Raw genomic sequence first — 22,964 nt, forward strand, 5'->3', positions numbered from 1 at the left:
CACCTCTGTGGTGGGAATACTAATGGAGATGCTGCTGAAGGAAAGGATAGTGAACTATATAGTTGGGTGAGTTGCTGGACCTGAGGCAGTATGGATTCACCAGGGGAAGGTCAGTTAGACAAATCTAATAGATTTTTTGATTGGGTGACTAGAGAATTGGATAAAGGAAGAGTACTGTATATAATCTACTTCAGTTTCAACAGAGCTTTTGATAAAGTCCTGCATAGGAGGCTTGTGAATAAAATGAGAAGCTTGGAAGTTAGTTTAAAAAATGGTGGCATGGATTGCAAACTGGTTGACTGATAGGAGTAAGACAATGTGTAATGGTAAGTGGAACCATGTTAAATGGAGTGCCAAAGGGATCGGTGTTGGGAATGGAGAATGATATTAAGGAAGGGATAGAAGGTAAAGTTTGTCTGTGAATGATACTAAGATCTGCCACAAAGTGGATACACCTATTGGAGTAGAGAGAATGAAAAGTGATTTAAGAAAGTTTGAAGAGTAGTTGAAGACTTGGCAGCTGGGATTCAATACCAATAAGTGCAATGTCATGTGTTTACAGTTCTGGCTGCTACCTCCTCACCGCCAGAGGCCCCCCCATGAGCACTCTCCCCTGGCTGGCCTGGCCTTCCTTGCCTACCTGTTCCATATCCACAACTCACTATTTAACCCTGCCTAGCCCATGCCTCGGTGCTTCGGCATCGAGTTCCTTTGGGCTCCCTGCTTTAGCCACCTGGTCCTTGCCTTGCGCATCCTGGTTTCCTGCTTTGCCGTGCTCTGTGGCCTACGGGCCTCCTGGTTCTTTGCCGATCTTGCTCTGTGGTCTACAGGCATTCTAGTTCTTGCTTGCCTTCTTGTCCTCTCTCTCTCCCTGAACCCCCTTGTAGCTGTGCTATTACTCTTTTGCTTGCCCCTGCTTCCCCTTGGACTTCTTTGCCTTGCTGCCTTCGGGAATTCTGTGTTTCATGTTCAGTGTGGTCCTTGTCCTGGTTTGTCCAGTCCTGTCATTGTCTGTCTTCCTTGCTCTGAGTCCCCTCCTCCAGTTCACGCTTACCTGCATGCTGTTCCTGTATTCTGATTTCACCCTTGCCTGCACTCAGTTCCAGTGTAACAGTTCACGCTTACCTGCATTCACATCCACGCATGCCCACATTCTGTTCCAGTGTTTCCTGAAGTTCACCCTTACCACCCTGCACCCAGCTCCAGAGACTCCTCTTCAGTCAGCACCCAGCTCCAGAGACTCTACCCAGCCTCACCAGATCACCTGCAATTGCTCCTGTCCTGGGTCACTCCTGAAAGTGGTGTACACAACACCAGGCTACAGCCTAAAACCTTAACATCATGCATCTGAGATGCGGTAATCCAAAAGAACTGTATATTATGGGGGATGAAAGACTGATGTGCATGGACCAAGAGAGGGATCTTGGGGTGATAGTGTCTGGTGATCTGAAGGTGGCAAAGCAATGTGACAAGGTGATGCTGGGCTGCATAGAGAAAGGAATAACCAGTAAGAAAAAGGAGGTGATGCCCCTGTACAGGTCCTTGGAGATGCCGCAGCTGAAGTGCTGCGTTTGGTTTTGGAACCCGTTACTCAAAAAGGATAGAAACAGGATGGAGGGGGTCCAAAGAAGGGCGACCAAAATGGTGTGGGGTCAGCATCAGGATCCTTTAGCCTCTCCTCATAAGAAGGAACTAAATACGTATACCCTGGAAGCGAGGAGGTGCAGGGGAGATACGATATGGACCTTCAGATACTTGATAGATTTTATGATGCACAAACTTTGAATCTTTTCCGTTGGAAAGAAATCAGTCGAACTAGGGGTCATGAAATGAAACTCCAGGGAGGATGACTCGGAATGAATAACAGGAAATATTTCTTCACAGAGAGGGTGGTTGATGCCTGGAATGCCCTTTCGGTGGAGGAGATGAAGATGAAAACAGTTAAAGAATTCAAAGGGCCATGGATTAAATACTGTGGATTCCTATAGGCTAGAAATGAAAAAAGAGTGCATAGGGGTAACTTGCTTGTGTAGCGGTTACTACCCTTAACCAATAAGCCTTGATGCAACTGCAACATTGCTCTCTGCTTCAATGGCGTGGAGGTTAAAGGGTATTGGATTCAGACAACAACCTGGGGAACTGATAAGCATGGGGAAAACCTGCATGGAGAGGCCTTAGCATAAGGCATGGGATTACTACCCATGCCTCGACACAACTGCAGCATCGCTCTCCACTTTGACGGCGGGGGTTGGGGAGTGTTATGGAAAGAGGTATTGGATTCATACGACAACCAACATGGGCCCTGTCTTTCACGGGCTGGAGTACCGATACACAGACATAAGGAAAAATGTGCAGGACGGTTTCTGTGCTCAAATCCATAAGCAAAGCACGGCGAGCAGCACTGTTTAAATTTTCAAGAAGGCTCATCACCCAGTAAAAGAGAAACATGGGGGTATCCTGCACAGCAGATACTACTATAAGAAGCTTGCTGGGCAGACTGGATGGCTCATTTTTGTCCTTTTGTGCTGTCTTCATGTTATATTTATGATTTACCCAGATGACTTTGTCAGTTGAAAAATTGTACCCCCTACCCCCAAGAACAGCTAAAAAGCACATGTGGGGTTCACTGTGGGTGTATTATTAGTTGTACTTAAAAGGAGTGTTACCAGGGGCTTGTTTTTAGATTGGGGGAGGAATGAAAATTTAAAATCCACATGTGTGTGTGTTTTTGTTTCCACTTCCTCTATCTGCAGAAAAAAGAGCTACAAAGTTTATGGGTAGTTTTTTCCCTGGGTACCTGTCATGTAAGACCTCAGTGCTATCCCTAACATCCACTCCGGGTAGCCCTGTGGCTACTTGGAGGGTCCTGCCAAGCGTTTCCCAGGCCCATTTGCACACATGCTGTTACACTGGCAACTTCCCACCTGCCAAATGGTTCCTACTTGCCTCTAGCAAATTCTCCACCCATAAACTATCCCCTAGTAGTTTCTAGGCACACTGGGTCCCCATACAACCCAAGGGTGACATAATTCCTAGAATTAAACCCACAGACCAAATATGCACAATACCAGGATTGTTAATCCGTGCAAGACAGGTAGAGCTAACAAACTAATACATTTATTAATGAAAAAAGATTTAATCTGCAAACAGGAACAGGTAAAACAAGGATTAAAGAGCAAAGGTTGATTGAACACTTTCCCTTTCTTATCTAGTGTGGAATAAAAGGCTGTCCACATGAGCTGAGCAGGGCCTCAGCATAGAGATCTGCTCCGTCTGCACTGCCAGCCGAGACTAGAGAGTTCCAGCACCTTCAGAGCCAGTTCTCTGTCTGCAGGTTCATTAAAGACACAAAGTACTAACAAACGGCTTCCTGATCAATGGCCTTCTAATTAGTAAATTTTCCTGGCCAATGGCACTGCAGGATTTTTCAGTTTTACATTTCCTCAAGGATTCTGGATTGTATATGCTGTTCAAACCTCATTCTGAGTCGAGGCAGCATCCAAAACCTCTGCTTGAACTACAGTGCAGAGGTCAAACTACTACTACTACTACTTAACATTTCTATGCGCAGTGCTGTACAAACACATGAAAAGACAATCCCTGCTCAATAGAGCTTACAATCTAATAAGACAAACATGGTATTTCACAAAGCAAGACAATGGTTAAAGAAAAGAAACATCACCTGCAGGCCAGCAGAGTACATGGGCTCTTCGGGGGAAAAGTGTCACAGGGGAGAGCAGCGCATGCAAAACCTGTTTCTCCACAGTACCCATCTAAGCATATTTTCAAAGGAAAAACTATGCTCATAGTCAATATTTCCTCAATTTTTTTAAAGACTACGTGTGCAAAAATTTTCTTTTTGTGCACCTTTTTATGTCCGTTTCAAATTTGTGCACTTTGAGCCAGTATAATGTAAATATCAGGATTTCTTGTGCACATAGTTTGCTGAATGCACCAGATTCACCATCTGTGTGCACAAGCATAGAGCTTAGAGGGAACAAGGTTCATAGTTTTGTTTGAAAATTGCCTACAGGGTCTTTGGGTACAAACTACCTGTGGACTTTACACCTATGTGGGCTACTGAATACTGTACCTGAAATATATAAACCCAATCTAAGTGGCAATTTCATCCCTAATTAATCAATTTTTGTTTTTTAAAAAAAAAACCAAAAAACCCACAGGGATGCATCACACTAGTGCTCATTGATCCTTAGAGTTTGGCGATTTGGGGGTTGATGTTGTGCACTGCCATGCGGAGAGAGACCTGAGTTTGATTCCTGGCTCAGATCTTCTGCTTCCTACGTCTCCAAGGGGAGGCGTGGAGCCTCAGTCACTGTGCAACAGCTCGTGGTCAGGTCTAGGACCAATGATTTCAGGGTTCTGGCAGGAGCCTTGGCACGTGGCCCCTGGTTCAGGTTGTAGCTGCAATGACTGGAATAAAGTAAGGGAGACAGAGAGATAAATAAGGGAAACGTATCCAAGTATCTGCGAACAAAGGCTCATGGCACCTGATCCCACTCCTTGAGCTTGGAAGCTCAAAGGAGCCGGAGGAAAGTGCTGGGTCCAAAAGAAACAATTTAGCAATTTGACCTGTCAGGCACAATTTACATGATCCGAACTCCTGGAACCTCTCCAAACAGAAAGATAGAGAAAAGGAAGGGGTTAACAAGCTAACAAATTCACCTATAACAGATAATACAATCCTGAAAGAAGAAAAAGAAAAAAACAAAAACCTCTCAATCATTCTTTTACAGTGATCAATCCCAGGTCCTCTCGAAGTACAGAATTTTCTTTCTGTAGAGTATAGTCTCCAATGTGTCTCTTCTTCTGGGACCAAGAAACGTCACTTAAATCACAAACGGGCCGATACAGTAAAAACGCGGGAAAGCGGGCGAACGCCCGCTCTCCCAGCGCGCGCACAGGCCACTCTCCTGTGCGTGCAATTCAGTATTATAATTTATTTTAATTAGGGCCGGCGGTAAAAAGAGGCGCTAGGGACACTAGCGCGTCCCTAGCGCCTCTTTTTTGACAGGAGCGGTGGCTGTCAGCTCAATTTTGCCAGCGTCTGTTCTCGAGCCCGCTGACAGCCACGGGTTCGGAAACCGGACGCCAGCAAAATTGAGTGTCCGGTTTTCGGCCCGCGGGCCCATTTTACATTTTTTTTTTTTTAATTTTAATTTTTTACTTTTTGTAACTTTTGGGGCCTCCGACTTAATATTGCCATGATATTAAGTTGGAGGGTGCACAGAAAAGCAGTTTTTACTGCTTTTCTGTGCACTTCCCCAGCGCTGGCAGAAATTAATGCCTACCTTTGGGTAGGCGCTAATTTCTTAAAGTAAAATGTGCGGCTTGGCTGCACATTTTACTTACTGTATCTCACGGGAATACCTAATAGGGCCATGAACATGCATTTGCATGTTGCGGGCGCTATTAGGTTCGGGGGGGTTGGACGTGCGTTTTGGACGCGCTATTACCCCTTACTGAATAAGGGGTAAAGCTAGCGTGTCCAAAACGCGTGTCCAAATGCTGGCTAACAGTGCGCTCCATCGGAGCGCACTGTACTGTATCGGCCCGAAAGAAAAAAAGAGAATTTTGTGTGATTTCAGGCCAGAAGGCCAACACAGTCTATGGTTCCACTCCAGGCAGCACACAGCAATGTCACAAGCCAAGAACGCAGCAAGCTCTCTAAGGTCCATCCATATCAACTGCTGGCCACTAGCAACATTAAAGTGAAAAAACTCAATAGTGAAATAAAATGAATAGCAGCTGCAAAAATCGAATTTCACTAAGTGTAATGCACAACAAAATTTATGAAATGGCCATCATAAACATGCCAGTGGACGGCATTAAAATTTTCAATGAACTTGTGTCACAATGAGTCTGTGGAATCTGATCAGTGGTCAAACAAAGCAACATGTTGTCTTTTGTAGCATACCATTGAATTATTATTTTTGTTTTTTAGAAATTTTTTAGAATGCATATAAAATTACTAGTAGAAGGGAGGAAGTGACGTCACCGGAGCGAATGGTCACATGAGCTGCGAGCTCCCCGTGTAGCCCTACAAAAAGATATAATTAGCAGGATTCGCCACCTATATTCTAGCCCAAAACAGCATTCGGCAAGCGCAGACAGCGATAGATCATGGCTGCAAAGTGGAAATCTGTGGATTTTCGGAGCTTTTCATACCGCCCAGCAGAGGAGCACTAATCAGGCCTGGAAGCGCAAAATGAGGCCTCAAAGCCAGAGGGAGATGCGAACAGTGAACTGACAGATGAATTTAATATTCAATTTTCGGAGGCACCAACACGCTCTGAATTTAGAGATTGGTTTGGGGGTCTACGCCAAGATCTCAAAAATTACAAAAAAGAGATTCGTACAATGATGGAAGAATTCCAGGAAGAACTTTCTGGCTTGAGCAACCGCGTGGATGAGCTACAGACCCGAACAGATACCCATGCAGACACCGCCAAACATCTGCAAGACGCAATGGTGGACCTCAAGACGAAAATATAGCTATTAAAGCTAAGTTAGCTGATATGGAGAACAGAGCCCGCAGAGGCAATCTGCGATTTCGTGGTTTCAAGGAGACTGATGCAAATGCAGACTGCGCAGCAACTATCCGGCGCTTCTGCTTATTCCTGTTGGATGCAGGCCAAACCAGTGAGTGCACCCCCTCTTTGGAAATAAAATTGGACCACGCACATTGGACTCTGAGGGCGGCAAATTCTAACTTACCCCGTGATATCTTCGTTTGTTTTCACGATTTCACTCTTAAGGAGCAAATAGCGGGTCTTACTCGGAAACAGCTGAGATGGTCATGGGAGGAACAAGAGATATCAGTGTATGCGGATCTCTCTCAGGCCACCCTGCAGAACCGACAAGATCTTAAGGAGGTAACTGCATTCCTTTGGAAGGACAATATTAAATATCGCTGGCTGCATCCGTTTGGACTGGTATACACCTGTGATGGGATATCCTCTAAGGTCTTTCATGTAGCGGATGCCATACCACTACTGAAGGAACACGGCTTCAGTCCGATCAATGTACCTAATACCAGTCAGCCAATTCGCAGGGAATCACAGCCCAGATGGCAAAGAGCTGGCACATGAAACAGCAGGCTGAAGTGCAACTCTGATCTTCAGAAGCAATCTGGAGCTACTATTTGACTCAAGATTCCAGTGTCCTACTGACTAACTTTCATCCCTGGGGCGTTTCCCCCTTGGATATCAAAAAAGGGCTCGGGGACTCTACATGATGGTGACTCTAATTTCAACTTTTTCTTCCTCACGGAGTACTGATCTGCACGGAGGTTGGAGCAGATCATGAGTATATGATAGGGGGTGGAAGGAGGGTCAAATTGGGGTTTCAAGAGATCATACATATGTTTTTATATTTCGTGGGTTCATGTTATACAATGATTTCATTTTTATACTGGTGGGTGAGTTAAGAGTATTGTTGGGATGTCTGAACTACAAGCTACACCCTATTCGGTGTATGGTGATGGTCTGTCAATTTTTTCCCGCTGACCTGATATCTATATCTGATTTTCTCTACTGCTGTATGCATTTGATGAGTGGATTTCCATGCTCGTTTATTATCATGCTATACCTATGTTCTACTGCCCTATGAATATATGTCTTCCTTTAAATTAACGTCCCTGAATGTGAAGGGACTTAATTCGCCATATAAATGCCATATGTTCTTCAAGGAGGCAAAGGCTTTACAAGCTGATATCATTTTTGTCCAGGAATCCCATTTGAAAGCTCGGTTTGAGGGATTATTGAAATCAAACCAATACCCGTCCCAATATTGGACGCCAAGGGCTAAAACGGCAAAATATAGTGGAGTGGGTATTTTGCTATCTCAAAGCCTGGTATACGCCTGTCAAAACTGCATTCGAGACCCCCAAGGGCGCTATATCGTATTAATCATCTCGATAGATGGTATTCTATACACATTGGTGAATATATATGCCCTGAATCAGGATCAAGGGCAGTTTTTAGATCGCCTAGACCAGGTACTCATGCTCCACGGACAGGGTAATATCCTTATAGGTGGTGATTTTAATATGGTAAGAAACCCTGTGTTGTACTGCTCTAAGGGTACTGTATCAACAGCCCCTATACATAGGAAAAAACTAAAGAAGTTTATGGATTGATGGCATCTTTTTTATGTCTGGAGATCGCAGTATCCCACTTCTAGATCTTATACTATTTTTTCTGTACCCCACGATGTACATTCAAGAATTGATTATTTTTTGATTGATACTTTACTATCTAACACTATTACTAAACCTGTCGCGTGGTCTGATCATGCAGCCATCACCATAGACCTTCGGTTTAATTCTTATGATAGAGGAATGCGGTTTTGGAGGTTAAATGATTCGCTTTTAGATGATGAAAAATATGTCCAGTCTATAAATGATTGTATACAAGAGTTCTCTAAATATAATGACACAGGGCAGGCTAAGCCATCGATGGTCTGGGAGTCCTTTAAAGCTTTCATAAGGGGCGTCTTTATATCCCGGGCTTCCATTTTAAAGAAGAGGAGGAATTGGGAATTTCAGGATTTGCGGAGGAAGATAGACACTCTTGACTAAAATACACCAGAGCACTGGTGCCCCACACACATTACTTCACCTCACAAAAGCCAGGGAGGATTTAATGCATTTAGAATCTGCTCAGATGGTTCATTCCCTGAAGTTAACTAAAGAGGAATACTTTGAAGGGGGTAACAAGGCGGGTAGGAACTTAGCACACCAATTAAAGAAACTTACGTATCAGAATTTAATATCTAAAATTAAAGATGCGAAGGGGATTATGCTGACTAATAACACTGATATCCATCAGAGATTTTTAAGTTCTATTCTGACCTCTATGCTCAACAACGCCATATCACCCAGGGTCACGTGGATGAGTTTTTAGAGTCCGTTACCTGCCGGTACTTACATTAGAGGCACAGGAAGTTTTGGAAGCAGAGATCTCATCCCCCGAAATATTACAGGCGATAAAGGAATTAAAAATAGGAAAGTCCCCTGGGCTAGACGGGCTAACCGCCCGGTTCTATAAGAAGTTTGCCCCTTATATAGTGGCACCACTGCAAAAGTTTTTTAACCACTTGCGGAAGGGGTGGAGAGTTAGCCCCACATTCTAACTTGGCGGGAATAACGATTATTACTCAAGCCTGGCAGAGACCCTTCATTATGCGGCTCCTATAGGCCAATATCCCTTTTAAATTTAGATATTAAACTCCTTGCCAAAATATTGGCTCATCGTATGAATCACTTTATTACTTCTCTTATATATCAAGACCAAGAGGGCTTTATGCCTGGCAGATTGGCCAGGGATAATATTCGCAAGTTAATCGACATAATGTGGTGGGCGCATAGAATCAAAACGGAGGCTGTTCTCCTCTCTATCGATGCAGAGAAGGCCTTCGATATGGTCCATTGGCCTTTCTTGTTTGGTGTCCTAAAAAAGATGGGCTTTGGGCCTTTTTTCTGCACTTGGCTAGAGCGTCTATACAGAGATCCGAAGGCACACCTTAAAATCAATGGGGGATACTCCAATTATTTTATAGTAGGCAGAGGAACTAGGCAAGGGTGCCCTTTATCCCCACTGCTTTTTGCTATTTTTGTTGAACCACTGGCTACCGCGATATGGAATAATGGAAGTGTATCTGGGTTTCAATTTGCACTCAAGAATTTAAACTTACGTTATTTGCAGATGATATCATGTTTTCTATTACTAAACCACACTCTTCACTCCTAGCAATAGAGAGAGAGATCCAACGCTTCAGTGCAGCCTCTGGGTTTCAGGTCAATTGGGAGAAATCCGAATTGCTAAATCTTACATGTAGTCCCCAGACTGTCCTAGATTTGAAATCTCAGCATCCATTCTGCTGGGCGGCCCATAAGTTGAAATATCTGGGCATTCAGTTACCTCCACATCTGAAAGATCTCTTTCAACTAAACTATCTCCCACTTATTAAGAAAGCGTTTATAGATTTAGATTGTTGGAATAGACTCCCCATCTCGTGGTTAGGTAGGATAGCCACAATAAAGATGAATCTGTTGCCAAGATTATTGTATTTATTTCAATCCCTGCCCATACCTGTATCCAATAAGGCTCTGAAATTATGGCAAAAGAAGATATTTAGCTTTATTTGGAAAAAAAAAGGCCCCCTCAGGGTAAGCAGACATACGTTGTATCAATCCAAGCTAGATGGCGGTTTGGGTTTACAAAATTTACCATGGTATTATGTGGCCGCTCTACTGAGACCTCTGATTGGGGATCCTCAAGAAGATCCAAACTAACATTGGGCGACTTTTGAACAATCCCAGGTAGGGGTGATGCCATTATCAGCTATGCCTTGGCAGCCCAGGAAAACATGGAGACCCTGTCCTTCAATTTTACCCAGCACGAGGCATACGCTAACTGTGTGGAATAAATGGAAGCCCAAAGTGGTTGGTACAAGAACTTATTTCTTTCTAACCCAGCTTTTCCATAATGTAAACTTCCCTCCCTCCAGTTCATTGAGTGCATTCTAAGAATGGAAAGGACAGGGAATTACACGGTTCGAACATGTTTGGGAGGGAGGACATCTCCGCTCTTAACTCTATATGTCAAATGTATGCATTAACTGCTTCGGAATTCCTAGCGTTTCATCAACTCCGGCATTATTATGCTGCTCTATTAATAATTGATAATCTTGGTACAGGGAAAACACTGTTTGAGGGTTACTGCTCGTCTACCTCTCCCCTTAAAGGACTTATATCGAAAGTATATAAACTTCTCAACACTGCACTAGAAGGCTTCCCGACCCACATTTCTGCTTGGAATAAAGACCTTTCAGCGGTACGCGCCAAAGAGGGCTGGCTTACCACCTTTGCAAACATAAGCAAGCTCTCTATCTCGGCTACACTTCTAGAGAACGGATATAAGCAATTGTATAGGTGGTACATTACGCCAGAACGCCTTGCAAAAATGTTTACTAGTTGTAATGGACTATACTGGAGAGGATGTCCAATTTTGGGGACCTACGATCACATGTGGTGGTCGGGAGCCTGTATTAAACCACTATGGCATGAGCTTGAAAGCCTCTGCTCACAGATTCTACAAACTCCGATTACTTTGACTATGCCATTGGCTTTACTCCATAGTGATTTGGGTCATCTACGTACCGAAAATCATCCCTTTATAGCACAACTTTGTCTAGCTGCCCGGATGGAAATTGCCACAGCCTGGAAGAGGGCGCAAGGTCCTACTTCAAACGCCGTGATTATGCGTCTGGACATTGTTTGCACCATGTGTACAAGATGACAGCCATCAAACATAATACATTGAAACGGTTCCACAACATTTGGGACTCCTTTTTGAGCTGGCGAGACTCGAGCGCCATGGAGGACTTGCTTCAACCCACAGTATAAGTTGTATGTTTCTTTATTCAACCACGGTCTTTAATAACAGTTATAGAATGTGTGAGGGGGGGGGGGGGGGGGCTTGTTTGTAGTTTAAGAATGCAACAAAACAGGGAGTGTATTTAGTTTACTGTTTATTATGTATATCTGATTCATTGTTCACTTCAATAAAAATGTTTATACCAAAAAAAAAAAATTACTAGTAGAAACCAATCATGAAACACTTGTCTTGAACACTTGAGACAAAATATGAAACATCTTAGCGAAGCTGTGCACATCTGTTGAAAGTCCTAAAGCTGACTATCAGTTACTTTGTCAGCAACGGTTGGAGTGTAGCTAAACATAAGATTCGACGTCGCAACGTTTCTAGAGAAACGCACTCTCTGCTTTGGGGTATTGATAAGTGTTTTAAAATAATTTTATAACATGTCCATAGTATACTTATTTCAAAATCTGATTGAAAAAGAGAAATTCAATTTGGGTAATTGCCAGGTTCTTGTGGCCTGGTTTGGCCTCTGTTGGAAACAGGATGCTGGGCTTGATGGACCCTTGGTCTGACCCAGCATGGCAATTTCTTATGTTCTTAAACAAGATAAAAATGGTATCGTTTTTAAGACACCTTAAATAAATGGTTATAAGTGCTCATACATTACAACTTATAATAGACAGCAGGAAATGTACTAATAGAGTGGAATTGCACAAAACATAATCATGAACATGTATAAAACACTGAGGGGCCGATGCAATACGGTGTGCTGAGCCGAGCGCACTGTTAACCTGCAGTCGGACATGGGTAGAATAGGCGCTAATCAATCCCCTAATGCAATAAGGGGATTAGGGCATATTCAACACGCATCTAAATCGGAGTGAATCTAATAGCGCTCATCACATGCAAATGCATGTGAATGAGGCTATTAGGCATTCACTCCTGATGCAAAAAAAAATGTGAGTCTTGGACGCACATTTAACTGTCATGTATTAATGCCTGCCAGGAGCAGGCATTAATAGGTGTGTGCATCAAAAAAAGATGAAAAATGAAAGAAATAAAACAAAAAAACCCAAATTGACAGTCGGGCCCATCACGAAAACCGATGCCGATAAACCTGGCACTGGTTTTCGTGACAATCATTCGCCGCTGAAAACCGATGCTGAGTTTATCGGCGTCTGTTTTCGTGGCTGTCCGCTGGTAAGGTAAACCGATGCCGATAAACTGGTTTTCGTGACTACCATTCGCAGTCACGAAAACAGATTGGGTTAGCGTTAGCAAGGAAGCGCTAGGGTTGCGCAAGTGACCCTAGTGCTTCCTTGCTAATGCGACCCCCTCATTTAAATATTGCATGGTGCCCCCCTTGGGGGCACCATGCGTGCGTTAAGAGAGCGGGTGCTGACTGTTCAGCGCCTGCTTTCTACGCGACTTTATTGCATCGGCTCCTGAGCATGCTGGGCTATCTTAAAGTTAGCCAGGTAAGCTCATCTGGCTAACTCTAGGACAGCTTTTCAGCTGTCCTAGTTATCTGTCTATGTTTTCTATTGGTGCTGAAAATTAGTGTTTAGCTGACTCCATTCCAGAATGCCACCAAGTTAACCAGATAAAAAGTTATCTAGCTAACTCAACATGACAAATGGCAGGATTTGAAAATCCCTCCTTGCTGACTGGTTCCCAGTCCAAACTTGGCACTGAATATTGCCTTTCTGAGATCAGTGAAGCCCAGGCGATAAATAGCAACTTGGAAATTAACAGCAGCAGCTGCTGATTCTTTATATAACAGCTAGAGGGAGGACTTGTTGATTTATGTACTATGTATTACCGACAATAATAAGTGCAAAAAGCATCAGCTCAGTAATGATTCTCTTAAGCTGCATGAGTCCTGTGCATTCGTCGGTATTCAAGAATATCAAATAAGCCCAGCTTGTAAATGCTATTGGAGGCAGCCTTTTGAACATACAAAGAATAGGAGCAGGTTCTATATAACCAGATGAGCATTTTCAGACTGTACACCAGTCAGAATGCAGAGTGTTCTGCTTTGGGACAGATAAATTCAGATCGTCCTGATGACATAAGAAAAATAGAGTTGAGCGAGGTTTGCATGGATTATATTGATCGTTACATTGTTTTCTCCTCCCAATGCAGATAGTAATGTTTATGTCCATGACCTGTTGACGTTTCAGCAAATCACTATGGTCTCCAAAGCAAAGGGGGTGACTCTGTTTACATGTGACCTGCAGGTAAGCATGGGTTAATGGGCTTTAAAACATCTGACAGTCTCTCTGATGTTCTTATTACTGCCATTTTATCCTTCCCCACTGAATCTGTCTGAATAGACATGTTGAGGGTAGTTTTATACCTACCTGCATTGCTATAAAGTCAGTTACCTGTGGAATTTATACAGATTTTCAAAATTAACTTATGAGTATAAGTGTGCTGTGAAAATGACTCCAGAAAAAATACCCACACACACTTACACCCGCTACTATGTCCAAGTATTTTTTTTTTTCAGGAAAAAATATGCACAGACTCTTGAAAATTGAAAAGTATGTGCTTAAGTGTAAATGCCGCTGCTCAGTGCGAATAAACTTACTAGGCCTTATTTGCATTCTTGTAGCTGCATATAGAGTGTACAAATATGTAAAGGACCATGGGTAAAGCAGTTTTAAAATTATCCTCTATCATGAATAACTTTCTGCTGCTAAATACTGTAGGTAAACCCTTGGGCTGTGTCCAGCGGCACTGATTACTTATGCCTCTTTAGGACCACTAGTCATTTAGGAGCTGATATTCAAAAGATCTGGGCACCTAAGTTCAGGAGCTAAGTGCCTAGATCTACCTAAATTTAGGAACCTATTTTCACTAGATTCCTAAAAGCAGGTAGGGCCTTCTGTTCTCCTCTGAATTGCTGTATTCTGCTGTCTGTGGTTGTCTCTATAGCACTCTGACGCAGGTGAGGAGGTGCTGAGGATGTGTGTTGCCGTAAAGAAGAAGTTGCAGCTTTACTTCTGGAAGGACAGGGAATTCCATGAATTGCAGGTACGCAAGTCTAAAAAGCTAAACACGTTTTTGGTCTGAAGAGATGCTAGGTAAAAACTCTCTTCTTTCTCTGCTCGGTGCAATGCCAGGGCTATATTACAGCTCTGGAATACATGCAGGATTGTGATTAATGAGCCTATTAATGGATGCTGTATTACTTTCAATAAAGTAGAATTTGTAAACACCTGGAGGCTGATGTTCAAAGTTATTTAGCCAGATATGTAGCGGCCATTGAATATCTGGCTGTGATCAGAAGGCGCCACTTATCTGGCTAAGTAGTTATCCAGATAAACTCACATCCTGCCCATAAATTATCGGGAAGGAGCTACTTATCTGGTTAACTTACTTGTACAAATAGTGATATTCAGACTTATCTGGATAAGTTAAGACTTGCTCAGTAGCAGGTCTAAAGTTAGCTAGAGAAGACTTATCCAGCAAACTAGTGTTTTCTACTGGGATATTCAGCTGCTGAATATCCCATGGAACGGGCCGATAAAGTACAGTGTGCTCCGGCGGAGCGCACTGTTACCCCGCGTTTGAACGCGCGTCCAATCACCCCCGAAACTAATAGCACCTGCAACATGCAAATGCATGTTGATGGCCCTATTAGTTATTCCTGCGCGATTCACTAAGTAAAATGTGCAGTCAAGCCGCACATTTTACTTTCAGAAATTAGCGCCTACCCAAAGGTAGGCGTTAATTTCTGCTGGCATGGGGAAGTGTACAGAAAAGCAGTAAAAACTGCTTTTCTGTACACCCTCCGACTTAATATCATGGCGATATTAAGTTGGAGGTCCCAAAAGTTTAAAATAATTAAAAAGAAAAAAATGTAAAATCAGCCCGCGGCTCGCGGGTTGAAAACTGGACGCTCAGTTTTGCCGGCGTCCGGTTTCCGAACCCGTGGCTGTCAGCGGGTTTGAGAACTGACACCGGCAAAATTGAGCGTCTGCTGTCAAACTCACTGACAGCCACCGCTTCCGTCAAAAAAGAGGTGCTAGGGACGCGCTAGTGTCCCTGGCGCCTCTTTTTACCGCGGGCTCTAATTTGCATGTTTGTCCCCCCTGAATCGCGCGCACAGGAGAGCGGGCGCTTGCCCGCTCTCCCGCGACCTTTACTGTATTGGCCTGTAAGTTAGCCGGATAAGTCTTATCCGGCTAACTTACTAAAACATTCAATTTTTAATTTCCAGTACATACCCAGATCAGTCTAGACACCTGGGTATTTTCTACCCATGCCAGCAGATGGAGATAGATATTTTAATTGAAACTACTATATAACCTAGTGTGCAACTTGTAGTTCCTCAGTATTTTTCTGTCTCCAGCAGTTGGCAGATAGTACAAAATCTGCACTCTGGGGGGAGGAGGAAAAAGGGAAAGAGAAGAGAGAGAACATTTCAAGTGGAGACTCCCTGGGAGTTGTGAGGTCCTGGTGGGGCTATTTTCCCTGGTCAAGGCAGAAGAGCAGGGGGTTGGTGACCCTTCATTTAGCTCGTTCTGGGGTACTGTGGGGCAGACATCTGGTGGTCCAGATTCCTCAGCCCTCACAAGACAGCTTTGTGGCCTGCTGGCGATCCTGGCCACTCCACGAAGGATGCAGGGAAGTATTTTATTTGGCTGTCTTCCCTTGTTTGATTCTCTCGGTAAAGTTGCTCAGGAAAAAAAAAAGGTGTGCGACTCTTTATTTATTTATTTATTTTGGCTGGGGAGTCGCTGCACAGCTTGGGGATCCAGAGCAGGTGACAGAGGGGATTGGCCGAGCAGTGGGCAGATCTCTCGAAGGGAAACTTGCAGCACTGAAACTTGAGGTAGAGAGAAGCTACCTGCGCTAAGCACATGGTCTGTGCTATGCCGTGTGCTCTGGTATGCTGGGTTTGCGGGGGGAGGGGGGTCGCATTCATGCTGCACAGGCAAAATTTATGCATCAAGTGTGCTTCTGGTGAGGAGGGCGCATCAACAGGGTCCTCTCCTCGTGGTTGCTCTGTATCTTCGGTGCGCTGTGCCAGATCTGCTTCTGGGGTGCCTCTTCCCAGAATGAGGATGATGGTGGCCATCTTGGATGCTGCCACGCGGTCTCCTACAGCTTCGGGGGAGCCTGATGCTTCTCCAATATGTCTGTCCCTGGTTGGGGCAGGTCCTGCAATGGTTCAGGATGATTCTGAAAGGGAGGATTTCTCTCTGGATGCGGGGCCCGTGGGGGTTGGATTCTTGAAGGACCGGGATTCGAATTACTCAGGTTTTTTCGTTGGAGTTTGTTCTTCTGATGTACAGGGCTTTCTGGCCAGGAAAGCATCAGGTGGGAATATAGTGACTCCCAGCCTCATTCCATGAGGGAATACAAATTGCGAGAGAGGTACCATCCTCCTAAGCGAAAGCGTGCCGATGGGGTTTGGCATGATTTGGGTCTGTCCTTAGCTTCTGGTGATCCGCATGGTGAAATGGATGATTCTGAAGATCTGCAGGAAGTCTCAGGGGAGGTCCCTGGGAAGTATCCACTGCGGGAGGCACCGGACTTAGTCAGGGACCCAGAGGAGGTTCCTGTTGCTGAAAGGGATTTTCCCAAGGTGGTTTGTCTTTTTTCGCAGAGAGGAGCTCTGGCTGTTGATTCCGCAGGTTCTCCAGGCGCTCGGAATCAAGGTGATGCAGGAAGAGTCTGACTTGGAGGGCACAAATCCGGTGCCCGATGGACTGAGAGAGCTGGCAAATGCATTGCCCATTCATAAGTCAGTGAAGAAGTTGATAATCAGGTAGTGGGATACTCTAGAATCTGGGTTGAGAGTTGGTAGAGCTATGGCAAAGCTCTAACCTTTACCAGAGGACACCTTGAAGTTGTTGGCTCTTCCCAAAGTGGATGCTTTGGTGTTGGCAGTCACCAAGAAAACAACTATTCCGGTAGTGGTCTTGGCCACATTAAAGGATGTACAGGATTGGAAGTTGGAGCTTCATCTCAAGAGGATTTTTGAGGTTTCCACTCTGGCCATAAAGGCTGCAATGTGCATCAGTCTGTACAGAAGCTGTGTCTGTGGTGGGTCCAGCAGTTGCAGGCTTCAGGGGCAGCTGTGGCGCAGCAGGCTGACCATCTGGAGGCGGCAGTGACTTATGGAGCTGATGCCTTTTATGATCTTGTCAGGACTTCTTCACGGATCATGATGTCAACAGTGTCCGCTAGGCATCTGTTATGGCTGTGGAATTGGTCGGCAGATTTTTGGTCTAAGTCGCAGCTTGGTGCGCTTACTTTTAAAGGAAAGCTGTTGTTTGGAGAAGACTTAGCAGATAATGAAGCATCTGAGAGAATCCAAGGTGCACAAGTTGCCAGAGTACAAGCATAAGGGCAGGAATTATGTGTGTTACGCTTGGGCTCCGGTCAGGAGTCGTGAACACCACCCAGCAGGGTGGCTCCAGGTGGAGAGAGACAGGAATGGCTAGAAACAGTGTCTGGTTCCAGGCCGGGTCAGGGCAGGCAGCAAGTAGCAGTGTCTGGGTCCAGGCTGGGTCAGGGCAGGCAGCAAGTAGCAGTGTCTCGGTTCAGGCTGGGTCAGGGCAGGCGGCAAGTAGCAGTGTCTGGGTTCAGGCTGGGTCAGGGCAGGCGGCAAGTAGCAGTGTCTGGGTTCAGGCTGGGTCAGGGCAAGGCAGGTCAGAAGGCCCGTAGGGCACACACACACAGAAGGCCCGTAGGCCACACACAGTAAGCAAGGCAAGGCAGAGAAGGCCCGTAGGCCACACACACACAGAAGGCCCGTGGGCCACACACCGTAAGCAGAGCAGGCAGGTCAGAAGGCCCGTAGGCCACACATACACACGGAAGGCCCGTGGGCCACACACCGTAGTCAGGGCAAGGCAGGTCAGAAGGCCCGTAGGCCACACACACATACACAGAAGGCCCGTAGGCCACACACCGTAAGCAGAGCAGGCAGGTCAGAAGGCCCGTAGGCCACACACCGTAAGCAGAGCAGGCAGGTCAGAAGGCCCGTAGGCCAGGTAAGAAAAGCGAGGAAGAAGGCCCGAAGGCAAGGCAAGGAAAGGAAAGGCCCGAAGGCCGCGCAGGGCAAGGCAAGGAAAGGCCCGAAGGCAGCGCAAGGCTAGAGCAGGGAGCCCAGGTGAGCTCGATGCCGAAGCACCGAGGGAACTGTCAGGCAGGGTTATAAGGGCCAACCCAGAACATAGAGTGGACAGGGGAGATGGCCTGGGCCTGTCAGGAGAGCCAGCACTAGAGGGACCCCTGGTGGTGAGGGGGTTGCACTGCAGCCAAAACTGTAACAGTACCCCCTCCGCAAGGCCTCCCCCTCCTCCTGGGTACCATCTTAGCAGGGGGTACTCAAAAATGAAATCAGACCCCTCCGAGGGCAGCAACAGCTGGAGCAATTCAACAGGCTCAGATGGCTGAGTCAGAAAGTCTGTTAGTGGTACCGGTTTGAGCCCCTCGGGGTGGCAGCAGGACCGGTTTAGCAGGCTCGTCTCGGGGTAGTGCAGCAGGCTCGGGCCCCTCTCGGGATGAAACAGCAGGCTCGAAACCTCTCCGGGCGTTGTAGCAGGTTCGGACCCCTCTCGGGGCGATGAAGCAGGCTCGAACACCTCTCCGGGCGGTGTAGCAGGTTCGGACCCCTCTCGGGGCGATGAAGCAGGCTCGAACACCTCTCCGGGCGGTGTAGCAGGTTCGGACCCCTCTCGGGATGAAACAGCAGGCTCGAACACCTCTCCGGGCGTTGTAGCAGGTTCGGACCCCTCTCGGGGCGATGAAGCAGGCTCGAACACCTCTCCGGGCGTTGTAGCAGGTTCGGACCCCTCTCGGGGCGATGAAGCAGGCTCGGACCCCTCTCGGGGCGATGAAGCAGGCTCGAACACCTCTCCGGGCGTTGTAGCAGGTTCGGACCCCTCTCGGGGCGATGAAGCAGGCTCGGACCCCTCTCGGGGCGATGAAGCAGGCTCGAACACCTCTCCGGGCGTTGTAACAGGTTCGGACCCCTCTCGGGGCGATGAAGCAGGCTCGAACACCTCTCCGGGCGGTGTAGCAGGTTCGGACCCCTCTCGGGGCGATGAAGCAGGCTCGAACACCTCTCCGGGCGTTGTAGCAGGTTCGGACCCCTCTCGGGGCGATGAAGCAGGCTCAAACACCTCTCCGGGCGTTGTAGCAGGTTCGGACCCCTCTCGGGGCGATGAAGCAGGCTCGAACACCTCTCCGGGCGTTGTAGCAGGTTCGGACCCCTCTCGGGGCGATGAAGCAGGCTCAAACACCTCTCCGGGCGTTGTAGCAGGTTCGGACCCCTCTCGGGGCGATGAAGCAGGCTCGAACACCTCTCCGGGCGTTGTAGCAGGTTCGGACCCCTCTCGGGGCGATGCAGCAGGCTCGGACCCCTCTTGGGGCGATGCAGCAGCCTCGGACCCCTCTTGGGGCGATGCAGCAGGCTCGGCCCCCTCTTGGGGCGATGCAGCAGGCTTGGCCCCCTCTTGGGGTGATGAAACAGGCTCAGATGGCAGAGCAGCAAGGTTAGAAGCAGTGCACATAGAAGACACAGATTGCACTGCTGTGGGCTTGATACCTCGAGCCAAACTCTGAGGCTTCTTATTTTGTTTCTGGAAGAGCAGTTTAGAGAAGGCACAGGCAGTTCTAGGACGTCTAGGGAATGTGCTCGTTAGTGTCTCAACAGCAGCTGTGGGAAGCAGAGCCCTGCTAGAGTTAATCAACTCTCTCCGTTTGAGAAAAACCTGTTCCTGAGGCTCTAGCACTGGTGTCACAGAAGCCTTCTTGGCCAGGTAAGTCCTGGGTTTTTCTATCCACAAACTGCCAGCTAAAATGTCTGTTTTAGTGGAGCCAGAAGCAGAATACCGGTTAGGAGAGCTGATTGTTTTTTCTAATGGAACAGCTGATCCTAAAGCAGAACAACGGGGGCAGGGTTTGCCTGGTGGTAACAGACACGGAAGACAGGAGCATTTCCACCACCCTGGTTTAGGATTTAAACATTCCTGATAGACTGAGACGTTCCTCTTATGACAACCACTGCATACCCAGTGTTCTTGGTCTGAGAGTTGACAGGCAAGACAGTTCTTGTAACTGGGATAATTCAAAGTCTGGCAACAAGCACAGACATAAAAACTTGGAGGCTGAGGCATAATGTGAGTAGAAGGAAAAAGAAAAAATTGGCTCACCGGTAGTACCAAGACCTATCTCTTCACCTGGAAATTTGGTGGCTTCGGCATACTGTTACGCTTGGGCTCCGGTCAGGAGTCGTGAACACCACCCAGCAGGGTGGCTCCAGGTGGAGAGAGACAGGAATGGCTAGAAACAGTGTCTGGTTCCAGGCTGGGTCAGGGCAGGCAGCAAGTAGCAGTGTCTGGGTCCAGGCTGGGTCAGGGCAGGCAGCAAGTAGCAGTGTCTCGGTTCAGGCTGGGTCAGGGCAGGCGGCAAGTAGCAGTGTCTGGGTTCAGGCTGGGTCAGGGCAGGCGGCAAGTAGCAGTGTCTGGGTTCAGGCTGGGTCAGGGCAAGGCAGGTCAGAAGGCCCGTAGGGCACACACACACAGAAGGCCCGTAGGCCACACACCGTAAGCAGGGCAAGGCAGGTCAGAAGGCCCGTAGGCCACACACACACACACACAGAAGGCCCGTAGGCCACACACCGAAAGCAAAGCAGGCGGGTCAGAAGGCCCGTAGGCCACACATACACACGGAAGGCCCGTAGGCCACACACCGTAGTCAGGGCAAGGCAGGTCAGAAGGCCCGTAGGCCACACACACACACACACAGAAGGCCCGTAGGCCACACACCGTAAGCAGAGCAGGCAGGTCAGAAGGCCCGTAGGCCACACATACACACGGAAGGCCCGTAGGCCACACACCGTAGTCAGGGCAAGGCAGGTCAGAAGGCCCGTAGGCCACACACACATACACAGAAGGCCCGTAGGCCACACACCTTAAGCAGAGCAGGCAGGTCAGAAGGCCCGTAGGCCACGCACCGTAAGCAGAGCAGGCAGGTCAGAAGGCCCGTAGGCCAGGTAAGAAAAGCGAGGAAGAAGGCCCGAAGGCCGGGCAAGGCAAGGCAAGGAAAGGAAAGGCCCGAAGGCCGCGCAGGGCAAGGCAAGGAAAGGCCCGAAGGCAGCGCAAGGCTAGAGCAGGGAGCCCAGGTGAGCTCGATGCCGAAGCACCGAGGGAACTGTCAGGCAGGGTTATAAGGGCCAACCCAGAACATAGAGTGGACAGGGGAGATGGCCTGGGCCTGTCAGGAGAGCCAGCACTAGAGGGACCCCTGGTGGTGAGGCGGTTGCACTGCAGCCAAAACTGTAACAATGTGCCCGTGCAGGCTAGGTTTCGGGACAACAGGAATTTTCGTCAGTCCAAGAGTTCTGGTGGTCCACAGCAGCAGGTCTCTGCCAGGGCTTTGTCATGGGACAGTCCTTTCGGGGGGAGGGCAGAAGACCCGCCCGGGACAATTCCGGTACCAGTTCAGGTGTTACTAAGCCCTCGCAATGATGCTAGGCCAGCCCACTCACTGTTTCTGGCTGTTGGAGGGTATAAAAGATTATGCACTTCACTAGAACTTTGGGGTGGCTGGGTGATTGTACAGTTGTATGGACCTGTCGCCCCCCAGAACAAACTATTACCTCGTGCTTTGTTCTGTTCCTTGTCCCTATCTCTTTGTCTCTGTCTTTCCTTAATAAAGTCTCAAGGTACCTATTGCAGCTGTACTTTCTTTAGAGTAAACAGGCGTTTATCGCTCTTTTTTGAGGAGTGGGCCAAGATTACCATGGACCAGTGGGTCCTCAAGGTGGTAAGAGATGGCTACGCTTTAGACTTTTCTCATCCTATCAGGGACGCCTTTGTCATTTCCCCTTGCCGTCAACTCACCAAGCAGTTAGCGGTGCGAAGGACGGTGGATCAATTGAAGCATCTGGGGGCCATAGTGCTGATTCCGTTAGAGGAACAGCAAACAGGGAGGGATTACATCTATTTCATGGTGCCAAAGAAGGAAGGGTCGTTTTGGCTCATTCTGGATTTAAAGAAAGTGAAAGTGGTCCACAGGGTTCCACAGTTTTTGCTTGGAAACTTTTTTAGGTCAGATATCGCAGGGGTTTGAGGAGGAGAGTAATAGGGGTCTCTAGACCTGACAGAGGCTTATTTACACATAGCCATCAGGCAGGAACACATTATACTAGGGGATCATCTTCCATTTTGAGCCCTTTCCTTTGACCTAGCAACAGCATTGTGTATGTTCACCAAGATGATGGTGTTGGTGGTGGCGGTGTTAAGAAGGAAAGGAGTCCTTAAGCATCCGTACTTGGACGATTGGTTCATCAGGGCAAAATTGGAGGATCTCTGTCAGTGGTCCATGCAAAAAGTGTTGTGACGGTTGCAGTCGCTAGGCTGGGTGATGAATGTTCTGAAGAGCCTGCTCATTTCTTCTCAGTCCCTGGAGTATTTGGAGGCAGAGTTCGACATGCAGGAGGGGAGAGTGTTCCTCACAGAATAGAAGGTTTTGAAGTTTCAGGGTCAAGTTCGTTGCCTGCTGATGCTTCGGGTGGCCAGGATTTGGGAC

General features: G+C 47.2%; 1 protein-coding gene across 1 annotated transcript in view; it reads left to right on the forward strand.

The window, feature by feature from the left end:
* Positions 1-22,964, forward strand: part of VPS39 (VPS39 subunit of HOPS complex) — a 109,887-nt gene that overhangs the window by 11,718 nt on the left and 75,205 nt on the right. The window contains exons 5-6 of the mRNA XM_029598634.1: positions 13,551-13,645; positions 14,346-14,444. Coding sequence (XP_029454494.1) covers positions 13,551-13,645; positions 14,346-14,444 — 194 coding nt within the window. The remainder of the gene's footprint in view (positions 1-13,550; positions 13,646-14,345; positions 14,445-22,964) is intronic.

The sequence above is a fragment of the Rhinatrema bivittatum genome, chromosome 4, assembly GCF_901001135.1.
Source record: "Rhinatrema bivittatum chromosome 4, aRhiBiv1.1, whole genome shotgun sequence".
NCBI lineage: Eukaryota > Metazoa > Chordata > Amphibia > Gymnophiona > Rhinatrematidae > Rhinatrema > Rhinatrema bivittatum.